The 14,078-nt window shown below is 42.6% G+C and overlaps 2 protein-coding genes across 2 annotated transcripts in view; one reads left to right on the forward strand and one right to left on the reverse strand.

Moving 5' to 3' along the window:
• Positions 1-43: 43 nt before the first annotated feature.
• rhogb (ras homolog family member Gb) lies at positions 44-10,253 on the reverse strand. The gene is made up of 5 exons (XM_063894716.1): positions 10,078-10,253; positions 3,381-3,460; positions 2,733-2,923; positions 2,439-2,609; positions 44-1,139 (listed from the first exon to the last, which is right to left on the reverse strand). Exons 3-5 carry the CDS (start codon positions 2,859-2,861, stop codon positions 864-866), a joined length of 576 nt encoding a protein of 191 aa, XP_063750786.1. The 5' UTR covers positions 2,862-2,923; positions 3,381-3,460; positions 10,078-10,253; the 3' UTR covers positions 44-863.
• Positions 10,254-12,018: 1,765 nt separating this feature from the next.
• The window catches only part of LOC134871818 (stromal interaction molecule 1-like), an 8,863-nt gene continuing 6,803 nt past the window's right edge, over positions 12,019-14,078 (forward strand). Inside the window, exons 1-4 of the mRNA XM_063894747.1 lie at positions 12,019-12,493; positions 13,096-13,193; positions 13,637-13,767; positions 13,908-14,022. Of these exons, the coding sequence (XP_063750817.1) occupies positions 13,097-13,193; positions 13,637-13,767; positions 13,908-14,022 (343 nt within the window). The 5' untranslated portion in view covers positions 12,019-12,493; position 13,096. The remainder of the gene's footprint in view (positions 12,494-13,095; positions 13,194-13,636; positions 13,768-13,907; positions 14,023-14,078) is intronic.

The raw sequence follows: 14,078 nt of genomic DNA on the forward strand, positions 1-14,078 counted from the left end.
GAGGTTGGAACTACACTTCGCAGAAGGACAGATGACGGGACGCTGGAGTTTCATTTGATTTTAATTATTTCTTAAAAACTCATTACATAAAAGCTTTAAATTAATTGTCAGCCCCCCCCCCCCCCACACACACACACACACACGCACACACAACACAACACAAACTGAGCTCTGTGGCGCCGGACAAACTCTGTACGATTAAATTACCCGAATTATTTGGCCTTAATAAGAAGATTCTCGACTCAAACTTCTGATTTTCAGTTTTTAAATTAAAAATGTTTGAAATAGTTAACATCTTAAAGGTCTCCTATCATCCACTTCATCCTCTTCTTCATGACTATACTCCAGGTCTCAGATGTATCTAGAGCCTGTCTCTGATTCCCATAACCCCCTCTGTTTCAGCCCTGTTCTTAAAGAGCTGATTCTGTGTCTGTAGCTTTAAATGCTAATGAGCTGCTGCTGGCCACGCCCCTCTGAGAGCTGATTGGTTAAAACAACACAAGGGAGCTCTAGGAGACAGACAGGCGAATAACAGGAGACCTTTAAGGAACTTCTCGGCCTCCCTTACTTTCAGATTTATTTCATATTGTTCTTCTCATCAGTGTGTGAGTTTTCTTCACGAGTTATTTTAGGGAAACGTGTTCTCCACATGTTCAGTGTGAGCCTGTAAGCACTAGCATCTGCAACCTGTTAAACTGCACATGTGGAGTTTGAATTCCCCCAAAACGACCAGGAAGAACCGTCCAAGACTGAAGAGATGGAGATGCTGCTCTGAGGCCCTGATCGTACAGCGTCGGTCCAGCTCGAGCCCAGACCTGCTCTCTAAAGCTCCAGAGAAAGACTCGGATGTCCTGGGTCAGTCTCTACAGCAGGACGCAGGGCCTCTTCCTGGCAGCAGGCGTCGGGTTCAGGTACGCCCTCACGGCCTCGGCGAACACCTCCTTGATGCCGTCCTGGTTCAGCGCCGAGCACTCCAGGTAGCGCATGGCGTGGATCTGCTTGGCGAGCGCTGCCCCCTGCTGGTGGCTGACAGGAGTCTGGTTCTGGTCCTTCAGCTTCCTCTGGGTCTCGCCGTCCTCCCGGAGATCGCTCTTTGTTCCCACCAGGAGGATGGGAACATCTGGACAGTGGTGAGTCACCTGAAGACACAGGAGAGGTCAGAGGTCATTCAATCCACATATGCCCCTTTTCCACCAAACCGGATCTGGTTCAAGATCCGATCTTTGACTTTTCTGGTTCTAGCCTGTAGCACCTCTTGTGCTTCCTCCGCTCAAGGGCCGAGTGGAGCTCAAGTGGAGCTTTGTCATTGCGTCATCATTTGCGTCATGACGTAACTGTTTGCGTGCCCTCTTATCACTGATTCATGTTCACTGTCTGACTGTCACACGAGCAGCTGATTAGTGCGGACAGGCAGAAATGCAGACTTTTGGAAACACTGACGTAGGAACCCATGAGCGCTTTCTGATTGGGTCTTATCGATCACGAGTATCCTTCTCTGATTCGTCACGCTCCTACCACGTGACCCTTTCTTACCCGGAAAGATTCAAATCAGCTGGTATCGGATCAAATCTACCTTGACTAGCAGTGGTAAACATGGATAACGAAGTTAAAGCGCTGTTTACCTTGTTGTCTTTGGTAGCAGTTGTTGTGCAGGTAAATTCTAGACTTCCTGTTTACTCCGGCATGCGCATGCCCAGTATACGTGAATGGTCATGTAATATTCGTTTTCAGGTGTGTAATGTGGACGGAGATTACTTCTGATACGGAGCTGAAACGCTCGTGTGGACGGAGATCGTTTTCGTTTTAAAACTCCGGATTAAAACGAAAACGCAGTAGTGTGGGCGATGCTCCTCTGACGCGTATTTGTCAAGGAGGACAAATACGCGTCCGGCTTGATGCTGCGCCGGATGCCGGACAGGGCATTGAAAAGCCGGATGTCTGGCCACCCTATGTGTAGCCCATGTACTGATTCCATCCCATAGCTGCAATAATACACAGGAGAACGTCTGCCTGCTCTTCCCAATGCTCACTAACAGAACGGTGATTAAAGTCCGGTGAGTAAACAGCACCACACTGACCCGGTTAGTGCTGCCGGACTGTATAAAGTGTGTGTGTATCAGTGTGTGGTCGCGCTGTAGTCCCTGTGCTCAGAGATACTGCTGTTACAACTTGTACTCGCTGTACTCCATGAGCTGTAAACTCAGGTTAATCTCCCCCCTCCGAAGTAAGCGTGAGGTATTGGTTCGTATTGGATCTTGCCGGGCAGCCGAGTGGGGCCAGAAAGATCCGGTTTTTCGGCGGCGGTGGAAACACGAAAAACCAGATCTTTCCCAGCTCCGGCTCCAGCTCCAGTTTGGTGGAAAAACGGCATTTGGGGTTTCTGCTGGACTGATTGAATCAGGGCTAGTCTCTGTTGCCGGGCAGATTTGGCCTCTGACCTCGGGGTGCCACTTGTGCTTGACGTTCTCGTAGGAGGCGGGGCTAGAGATGGAGAAGCAGATGATGAAGACGTGGGTCTGCGGGTAGGAGAGCGTCCTCAGCCGGTCGTACTCCTCCTGCCCCGCCGTGTCCCACAGGTTCAGGCTCACCATCCTGCCATCCACCGTCACCTGAACACAGGTCAGAGGTTAGAGAAACTGTGTGTGTGTGTGTGTGTGTGTGTGTGTGTGTGTGTGTGTGTGTGTGTGTGTGTGTGTGTGTGTGTGTGTGTGTGTGTGTGTGTGTGTGTGTACCTGGCTGCTGTAGTTGTCGAACACGGTGGGGATGTATTCTTTGGGAAACGCTCCAGTTGTGTAGGAGATGAGGAGGCAGGTTTTCCCCACCGCTCCGTCCCCCACCACCACACACTTCACACTCTGCATGCCGACCGCTGGGGAAGAGGCGAGTTGCGACACACCGCAGGGGGCTGTGACTCAGGAACACACTAAACAACACAACTCTATAAAAGTAATATAAAGCCCAGGAAACAAAACAAACACAAATCTAGAAATCAAAAACACTGTCTTAAAAATAAAACGACAAAAACAAACTTGGTTCAAAAACAAAAACAACAAAACCTGAAACTAATCAAAGTAAACACAACTGAAAAAGGAAGGAATATTAATGACCCACGAAACTCCACAAACTAAATTACCAACAAAACAAAAACTGAAATACAAAACAATTTAAAAAAATACACAAAACCATCTAAATTCACCCTAAAAAATAAAGAGCGGTCAGATGAACTCTGAAATCCCTCCAAAACATTTTCCCTCCGAACTGTTTACATTTAAATATTAATGTCAACAAAAAGAAAATCAATGCAAACATTATGTCTGTTTTCTCTAGATATTACAGCTAAACTGTGTGTGTGTGTGTGTGTGTGTGTGTGTGTGTGTTACCTTCGGAGCGTCTGATTGGCTGCTGTCTGCGCTTCAGTCTCTTCAGTTACTGGCTGACCATCTGACATCCCATGATCTACCTGGGGGGGAGGGGGGGGAGATATTTGTGTTTATGGAAATGATGCTGCAAGAGGAAACAGTTTCCAAACAAAACCGAGATGTTATCACACACACACACACACACACACACACACACACACACACACACACACACACACACACACACACAGTCTTTATTTACATTGCGTGACAGAAAGAGAAGCAGCCTCTTGTTTCTCTTTTTTTTATGACTCCAGATAACTGGAACCATCATCAGAGTGGGGACAAACACACACACACACACACACACACACACACACACACACACACACACACACACACACACACACTACCATCCACTTTCCTCTCACACACACGTGTCTGATAGGAAAGTGGTTCAAAACAACAAATCAAGATCAACAATAACAACAAACGTTCTGAAGGAGGAACAGAGAGCCCACAGCAGGACCTCAGAGAAGGACTCGAGTGTGACATGACATCACTATGTAACACTCAAGCTCCCACACATTGTACCTGACAGGCTAGGGGGCGGGACATCTCTAAGCAGGTTGACCGATCACAACAGAGCCGGCCAATCAGAGCAGCCCGAGACTCTCAGAGTGAGTTCAGAGAGGCTAAGAGGAGGGTCCTCTCGGAGGCTCAGCCCAGACTCTGGGGACGCTGAGATCAGCCGCCCTCGCCTCAGCAGCTGATCGCAAACACATATGAACATCCTGAGAGGAAACAAAAAGTACCAAAAAGAGACTAAAATAAAGGCCGGGGGGGGGCTGCCATTTAAAAAGTACCGATACCCAGGAGTCGCGGTCCGGGGTAAAGGGACTGGAGTCTGCTGACCCCGCTGAGAGGAAGAGGAGCAGAAAGAGGAAGCAGAGGCCCTGAAGCCTCAGACAGATTTAACCGTTGATTTAAACCCCATGAGTCATCAGCACACGCCATAGGTTAGAGTCATGAGAATCTGCTTTACCCCCCCAATCCCTCTCATCATGTAATTTAGATCTGAGACTCCAGCTGAAGGAGGGGGGGGTCAACAGGAACTGAGCCGCTGTGACAGATAAGTTATTATAGCAGCAAGCTATACAAACAACAGAGCTAATGCTAACCCAGCTAATGCTAACGCAGGAGCTACAGTTACATTATGATGCATTCAGGCTCTTGTAAAATGTAGTTGAAACTGGAATACATTCAGTGGTTTTCACACCAATATAAAACAGAGAATGATGACCTGGTAGAAATGCTAACAGAAGCCAGTATGCTAATGGAGAGTATGTTGGGATTCATTGGTTTGTTTTTAAGAACCTTTCAGCAGAACTCGGATGGGAAAAGTTGATCAAATGTGAAATAAAGCTTAAACCCAAAAAGTTTCTTGCATTTTTTTCAAAGTAAAAGCCAGTGAGAGGTGGACGGCGTCTTATTGGAAGAGTTGAGCTTCACTGAAGGTCATTGGGCAACAGGAAACCAGCAGCAGTACTGTGTGGGGACATCAGCAGGACAGGAAGCGTGCAGGACGTGATGCGTCTCCACAGCAAGTGAAATCTGACTTTGATTAAACATCATCGATGAGAGGAAGAACCCGAGGAATGAGGCGTAAATATCGTCCGTAAATAAGGACGTGTCTCTGTGATGGTGAGAGGGAGGTCCAACGGGTCGGGGCCTCGTGGTTTCTGGTCTTACGTCAGAGTGTCAGGAACAGCTGGTTTCGTCCCGTCAGCTGCCTTCCTTCTCTTTATTTTATTTAAACGCTTCAGGAAGTGTCTCCGACCCACAGAGGAACTGAGACTGTACAATCAGAGCCGTGAGACTGCAGAGTGCTCTCTCTCTATCTGTCAGATCTCTGAGAGAGGAGAGGGCCTTCCTCACCTGAAACACAGGTGTTCAAATTCTGAAGATATCCGAGTAGACGGGACAAATCGGCAGGAGGAAAGTGTGTAACTGAGACAGAATATGGGACCTAATGTGGGCTAAATCATCAGGGAAACTCGGGCCGAACCAGGACAAAAACACCGGAGATTGCTCGACTGAAAGAACCTAAAAAATGTCAGACAAACCAGAGCCAAACACAAGAGGTTAATGGAGCAAACTTGAACATGTGATGTATCGGACTAAAGGATGGGTAAAACATGAGAGAACACAGAACCAACACCAGGACTGAGAGAGCAAAGATTACTGGACCCAATCCGGGTTAAAATCCTGGGAAATATTGAACTAAACCAAGACTAAAAACCAGAGAATATCGGACCAAACCGGGACTAAACACTAGACAGAACCACGGAATATTGGACCAGAACAGGCCTAAGACCAGAAGAGTATCAGACCAAACTCAAGAGTGAAGATTGGGTTTAGCCAGGACAAAACCTCCAGCAAATGTTGGTATAAACCCCCCCAGAGCAGGAGAACTGAAACCCTGAGATCAGCGGGTCGAAGGTGAACAGGAAGTGGGTCTCAGAGACATTTCGCTTCCGTGCTCTGGTTCTGGTGTTCTGCAGACAAAAGACCAGCGCTTCCTCCCAGCAGAGGAACTGGTCTGTGTTGAAACCGAAACAGGAAGGGTTAGTCCGCCGCTCAGAAAAGAGTTTACTGTCCGACCGTTTCCATCAGTACACCGAGACCTCAGACAGAGACACAGACCGGGTCTGTACCAGGACACCAGGACTCCTAGACCTGGTCCTGAACAACAGCACACATGACACCACAGCAGGGCTGAACGGCCAGGGAATACAGGACCAAGTCTAGGCCGATGAGTAGGACAATACTACAGGTCCAGATACATACCAGAGCCTTTAGGACCAAACCAGGACTGAAATACCAGAGAGGACTGGAACATATCAAACCTCACTGGGATTAAAACACCAGAGAATATCCTATCAAACCAGTCCTGAACAAACCAGTAAATGTTGTACTAAAACCCAGACCAGCAATTACTGGACCAACCAGGACTAAAGTGTAAACAACATAAGCCGAACCAGAACCTAAAAGCCAAAGAATATCGGGCTGAACGAGGGCCTCAAATACACCGAACATTAGACTATCAGGACTAAAACAGCAAATCACATCACAGTAAACCAGGACTCGATCCCACAGTAATCTGAGGCTGATGGTGACAGAACGAAATAATGAGTCATACAGTTTCTGAATGATTACAGCCACAGAATATCGGATAAACCAGAACTAAACAGTCAACCATTTAAGGCCAAACCAGGACTTAAAAACACAGAATATTGGGCTTTAAAATATCTAAACATGAGTTGCAACCTGGATATAAAATAAGACAAACAACAGAACCAGAACATATTGGACTAAACCAGGAGAAGGACACCAGAGATTGTCCCAGTGAAGCAGGACTAAGTCCCTCAGTAACCTGGACCGGGCTGAGGCGTGAGCTGGAGACGTCCTTCAGTATCTGATGAAGGCGGTCGCTACCCTCGCTCTGACTTCCTGTTTCATGCAGGAAAACATGGCCGCCATCTCTGATCGGATCTGTAACCACTTGATCTTCACGTCTGATTCCCACCCCCCACCAGATCCTAATCACAGTCTTGCTGCTGACACCGACAGAGGCTCGTTATGCTATTGATGTTTCACTGTTATCATCCTTTAATATCACCGTTGTTTTTGTCCTGATTCTTTTCCTACATTACGCTGTGTTCCATTCTGAAGACTACTGTAATACTGTGCGTCACTACAGAACACTCTATGCTATTGGCTAGCACTCCAACACATTGCACCTGATAGGCTGAGGGGAGGGACATCTCTGAGCGGTTGAGCAATCACAACAGAGCCGGCCAGCTAACCAATCAGAGCCGACTGGACTCTGGTTTCAGACAGAGGGTGAAAAGAGGTGCTGCAGCACAGGAGAGGACTCTTTAAAGTAGAGACACTACATACTGATATACACCTGAACATCAGCAGGAGAGGACTCTTTAAAGTAGAGACACTACATACTGATATACACCTGAACATCAGCAGGAGAGGACTCTTTAAAGTAGAGACTCTACATACTGATATACACCTGAACATCAGCAGGAGAGGACTCTTTAAAGTAGAGACACTACATACTGATATACACCTGAACATCAGCAGGAGAGGACTCTTTAAAGTAGAGACTCTACATACTGATATACACCTGAACATCAGCAGGAGAGGACTCTTTAAAGTAGAGACACTACATACTGATATACACCTGAACATCAGCAGGAGAGGACTCTTTAAAGTAGAGACTCTACATACTGATATACACCTGAACATCAGCAGGAGAGGACTCTTTAAAGTAGAGACTACATACTGATATACACCTGAACATCAGCAGGAGAGGACTCTTTAAAGTAGAGACACTACATACTGATATACACCTGAACATCAGCAGGAGAGGACTCTTTAAAGTAGAGACGCTACATACTGATATACACCTGAACATCAGCAGGAGAGGACTCTTTAAAGTAGAGACTCTACATACTGATATACACCTGAACATCAGCAGGAGAGGACTCTTTAAAGTAGAGACTCTACATACTGATATACACCTGAACATCAGCAGGAGAGGACTCTTTAAAGTAGAGACGCTACATACTGATATACACCTGAACATCAGCAGGAGAGGACTCTTTAAAGTAGAGACTCTACATACTGATATACACCTGAACATCAGCAGGAGAGGACTCTTTAAAGTAGAGACACTACATACTGATATACACCTGAACATCAGCAGGAGAGGACTCTTTAAAGTAGAGACGCTACATACTGATATACACCTGAACATCAGCAGGAGAGGACTCTTTAAAGTAGAGACGCTACATACTGATATACACCTGAACATCAGAAGGAGAGGACTCTTTAAAGTAATAACATTACAGATAATATCTATGACATCATATCTGTACGATTTCAGATATTTATTATTTTAAACTTTATTAACAAATATAATAAACAAACATTTCAAAATGTAAAAACTCAATTAATAAATAATGAAAACGTTTTAATATTGTTCTTTTAAACAGTGCTTTGAACAGTGCTTTAAACAGTGCTTTAAACAGTGCTTTAAACAGTGCTTTAAACAGTGCTTTAAACAGTGCTTTAAACAGTACTTTGAACAGTGCTTTAAACAGTGCTTTAAACAGTGCTTTGAACAGTGCTTTGAACAGTGCTTTGAACAGTGCTTTAAACAGTGCTTTAAACAGTGCTTTGAACAGTGCTTTAAACAGTGCTTTAAACAGTGCTTTAAACAGTACTTTAAACAGTACTTTAAACAGTGCTTTAAACAGTACTTTAAACAGTACTTTAAACAGTGCTACAATATTTTACTTATTATATTTCTGTAGTATTGTACCAGATGTAATACCTTTAATATTGATTAAATAATAAGACTTTAATAATGACTATAAATAATAGATCTCACACTGTTCATATTATATTGAATATAAAAAGCTCTTCTATTTTATTTTACCGTCTTTATGGAGTATTTTAACATTTGACTTATAGTTTCAGGTATTATTTCACAAGATGAACCACTACTTTAATTATAAATATATAACAATATTATAAATAATATTGTTATATATTTATAATATTGTTATATATTTATAATATTGTTATATATTTATAATATTTGTTATATATTTATAATATTTGTTATATATTTATAATATTGTTATATATTTATAATATTGTTATATATTTATAATATTTGTTATATATTTATAATATTGTTATATATTTAATAATATTGTTATATATTTATAATATTGTTATATATTTATAATATTGTTATATATTTATAATATTGTTATATATTTAATAATATTGTTATATATTTATAATATTTGTTATATATTTATAATATTTGTTATATATTTATAATATTTGTTATATATTTATAATATTGTTATATATTTATAATATTGTTATATATTTATAATATTGTTATATATTTATAATATTGTTATATATTTATAATATTTGTTATATATTTATAATATTGTTATATATTTATAATATTTGTTATATATTTATAATATTGTTATATATTTATAATATTGTTATATATTTATAATATTGTTATATATTTATAATATTGTTATATATTTATAATATTGTTATATATTTAATAATATTGTTATATATTTATAATATTGTTATATATTTATAATATTGTTATATATTTATAATATTGTTATATATTTATAATATTTGTTATATATTTATAATATTGTTATATATTTATAATATTGTTATATATTTATAATATTGTTATATATTTATAATATTGTTATATATTTATAATATTGCAGATAATATTCATACTTTATTTTCTGTTTGTAACATTATTCTTGGAGCATTACTTTACGAATTTTAAGTTCAAGTGCAAAGAAGAAGTGAGTGACACACACACACACACACACACACACACTCACACACACACACACACACACACACAGGGAGTGGTCGCACTTCATCAGTTTCAGCAGTGTCAACAAACAAACAAACAAACAAACAAACATGGATCAGCTGATGGGAAATAAAGCCAAGATCAATAAAGCTTAGTGTTTACAGAGGAAACACATACACACACACAAACACACACACACACACAGACACACACACACACACTCCCGGAGTACCGGGTGGATTAACGGCAGAAACTCACCTCTCATCAGTGTCTCCTCTCCGGGATCACAGCTCCACTCAGTCCCGTTGCCTCAGGGTATGTGTGTTTGTCTGTGTGTGTGTGTGTGTGTGTGTGTGTGTGTGTGTGTGTTAGGGTGTGTGTATGTGTCAGGGTGTGTGTGTGTGTGTTAGGGTGTGTGTGTATGTGTCAGGGTGTGTGTGTTTGTGTCTCAGTGCGAGGCGGAGCTAATGAAGAGGAGGAAGTCCGAGAGGAGAGAGAGGAAGTGGACGAGCCAGTTTGAGGAAGTTTAGTGTGTGTGTGTGTGTGTGTGTGTGTGTGTGTGTGTGTGTGTGTGTGTGTGTGTGTGTGTGTGTGTGTGTGTGTGTGTGTGTGTGTGTGTGTGTGTGTGTGTGTGTGTGTGTGTGTGTGTGTCCAGGGTTGAGACACATTTTGAAATCAAACAGATCTTGTTTCTGTGTGCGTGATTCAAACAGCCAATCACAGAGCAGCATGTCAGTCCGCACCCTTACAGTTATTGAAGTTATTAAGTTTCTGAGAGTCCAGTTGAGAGTCCAGCTGAGTCCAGGAGAGTCCAGCTGAGTCCAGTGGGGAGTCCAGTGGAGTCCAGCTGAGAGTCCAGTGGGGAGTCCAGTTGAGTCCAGCTGAGTCCAGGAGAGTCCAGTGGGGAGTCCAGCTAAGTCCAGCTGAGTCCAGTGGGGAGTCCAGTGGGGAGTCCAGTGGAGTCCAGTGGAGTCCAGCTGAGAGTCCAGTGGGGAGTCCAGTGGGGAGTCCAGTGGAGTCCAGTGGAGTCCAGCTGAGAGTCCAGTGGGGAGTCCAGTTGAGTCCAGCTGAGTCCAGCTGAGAGTCCAGTGGGGAGTCCAGTTGAGTCCAGCTGAGTCCAGGAGAGTCCAGTGGGGAGTCCAGCTAAGTCCAGCTGAGTCCAGTGGGGAGTCCAGTGGAGTCCAGCTGAGAGTCCAGTGGGAGTCCAGTTGAGTCCAGCTGAGTCCAGCTGAGAGTCCAGTGGGGAGTCCAGTTGAGTCCAGCTGAGAGTCCAGTGGGGAGTCCAGTTGAGTCCAGCTGAGAGTCCAGTGGGGAGTCCAGTTGTGTGGTTTGATCATTGAGCTCCCCCTGGTGGCCAGTGTGTCTCCCTCTCTGATTGGCTGTTTGAGCTGAGGGATACACAGCATTCATTTATTACCCTCACATTAGTACTTCTACTTTTACTCAAGTACAAGATCTGAGTACTTCTACTTTTACTCAAGTACAAGATCTGAGTACTTCTACTTTACTCAAGTACAAGATCTGAGTACTTCTACTTTTACTCAAGTACAAGATCTGAGTACTTCTACTTTACTCAAGTACAAGATCTGAGTACTTCTACTTTACTCAAGTACAAGATCTGAGTACTTCTACTTTTACTCAAGTACTAGATCTGAGTACTTCTACTTTTATTCAAGTACAAGATCTGAGTACTTCTACTTTTACTCAAGTACAAGATCTGAGTACTTCTACTTTACTCAAGTACAAGATCTGAGTACTTCTACTTTTCTCAAGTACAAGATCTGAGTACTTCTACTTTACTCAAGTACAAGACCTGAGTACTTCTACTTTTACTCAAGTACAAGATCTGAGTACTTCTACTTTTACTCAAGTACAAGATCTGAGTACTTCTACTTTTACTCAAGTACAAGATCTGAGTACTTCTACTTTACTCAAGTACAAGATCTGAGTACTTCTACTTTACTCAAGTACAAGATCTGAGTACTTCTACTTTTACTCAAGTACAAGATCTGAGTACTTCTACTTTTCTCAAGTACAAGATCTGAGTACTTCTACTTTTCTCAAGTACAAGATCTGAGTACTTCTACTTTTACTCAAGTACAAGATCTGAGTACTTCTACTTTTCTCAAGTACAAGATCTGAGTACTTCTACTTTACTCAAGTACAAGATCTGAGTACTTCTACTTTTACTCAAGTACAATATCTGAGTACTTCTACTTTTCTCAAGTACAAGATCTGAGTACTTCTACTTTTACTCAAGTACAAGATCTGAGTACTTCTACTTTACTCAAGTACAAGATCTGAGTACTTCTACTTTACTCAAGTACAAGATCTGAGTACTTCTACTTTTCTCAAGTACAAGATCTGAGTACTTCTACTTTACTCAAGTACAAGACCTGAGTACTTCTACTTTTACTCAAGTACAAGATCTGAGTACTTCTACTTTTACTCAAGTACAAGATCTGAGTACTTCTACTTTTACTCGAGTACCAGATCTGAGTACTTCATTATCGTCCTCTCTGGATTCCGCGCTTTGTGCGGGTCCCTGAACGCATCGCGGGCGGAGCTGAGTTCAGTGTCTGAGAAGATGTCGGAGAGGAGGAAGTGTTCCTGTTTCATCTCTAAAGCTCTAAACCCGGATCTCTGATGGACCAGGTGTAGAGGGTCCGCTCAGGTGAGTGTGTGTTCGACCTGTGTGTGGAAACTTTATTTAAAACCCTATCCGAAACAAACTTTATTTAAACTGAACACAGACAGTCAGTCTGCTGGGAGGCGGAAAAAAGTTCCTGCAGCCTCACATCTGAGAACAGAACAGCTGACACACACGCACGCACACACACACACACACACACACACGCACACGCACACGCACACACACACACAGTTTTTTGTATTGTTTACATTCAAGGATTAACGATGATTTCATGCTAAACAAACCCCGCCCCTTTTATTATTGATTATAACATATGTTTGAAATCATTTTCTCTGAACGTTTTTGTGTTTGTATTATTTTCATTTTGATTTGGGTTTTTATTTTTGTAGGTGTTTTAGATCTTGTTTTATCGTCAGCCTATGGTTTATTTATATTTAGATATTGTTATGTGTGGTTATTATGATCTTTAGTTTGCAGTAAAGAATCAGATCAAATATCAGAAGAAGGAATAACTCTTTATTTAATAAGTCCGTTTTTTAAAATGATCCATAAATCCGATGTTTGAATAGACAGGCTTTTATTTTGAAAGTGTTTAACTTCCTCCCCTTGGTCTCTTCCTGCAGGATGGAGTTTGTGTCTGTGTGGCTGGTGTGTGTGTGTGTGCACAGTGTGTGTGTCGGTGCTCTGGATCACCTGGTTACCGATGGCAACGCTGCCCCAGGTAACAAGAGCATACTCCCTGAAATCAGAGGATGTGTTCTTCAGTCCCCTACTTTCTTCTTTTTAAAATAGGCTGTCCTTCTTTAGGAATATTAGGAGTTTCTGTCAAAATATTACTACTTTTTCTAAAAATAATTCAACTTTTCCTCAAAATATCCCAATTTTATTCTTACATTTTTTGCACAAATATTAGAATTCGTTTTTTAAAAGACTCAAATTCTTTCCTTGTAATATTCGGAGTTATCTTTCTAAACATATTCAGGCTTTCTTTTCTTTATTTCCTATATTTAGTTTAAATACACCAGTGGTTCCCAGACGTTTCAGTCTGCACCCAGGACTCTCCCTGTTGTTCTGATACACCTCTGAACCCCCCCCGTATGAATGTATTAATAAGACGTCCCCCCCGTATGAATGTATTTAATAAAGACGTCCCCCCTGCTGCAGATCTGTGTGTGATAGACCCGCCTCTCTGTCGGGACGAAGCGTCTCATCTGAGCTTCGATTCGCTCTGCGGCGTTCACCGCCTGATGGACGAAGACGAGGACGGATCTGTGGATGCCGCGGAGACGCACGAGGTGAGGTTCTTCTTCTGTGGTGTCCCCCTCCTGTAGTGTGCATGTCAATGGTCTGCAGAGGTTAGAATCCCTGTGGAGGGGGCTGTACAGTAGTCAGTGTCTGATACTGTGTGTGTGTGTGTGTCCCCCCCCCCCCCCAGTTCCTCAGGGACGACCTGCAGTCTCTCGACTCGAAGGACAAACACAGGAAGTTCCACCGAGCCGATCCGCACATCAGCCTGCTGGACCTGTGGAGCAGCTGGAAGAACTCAGAGGGTCAGAGCAGTTATTACAGAGGCGTCTGTCTGCTCTGAAACACATCTTGAGACTTT

The sequence above is a fragment of the Eleginops maclovinus genome, chromosome 11 (genome assembly GCF_036324505.1).
Source record: "Eleginops maclovinus isolate JMC-PN-2008 ecotype Puerto Natales chromosome 11, JC_Emac_rtc_rv5, whole genome shotgun sequence".
NCBI lineage: Eukaryota > Metazoa > Chordata > Actinopteri > Perciformes > Eleginopidae > Eleginops > Eleginops maclovinus.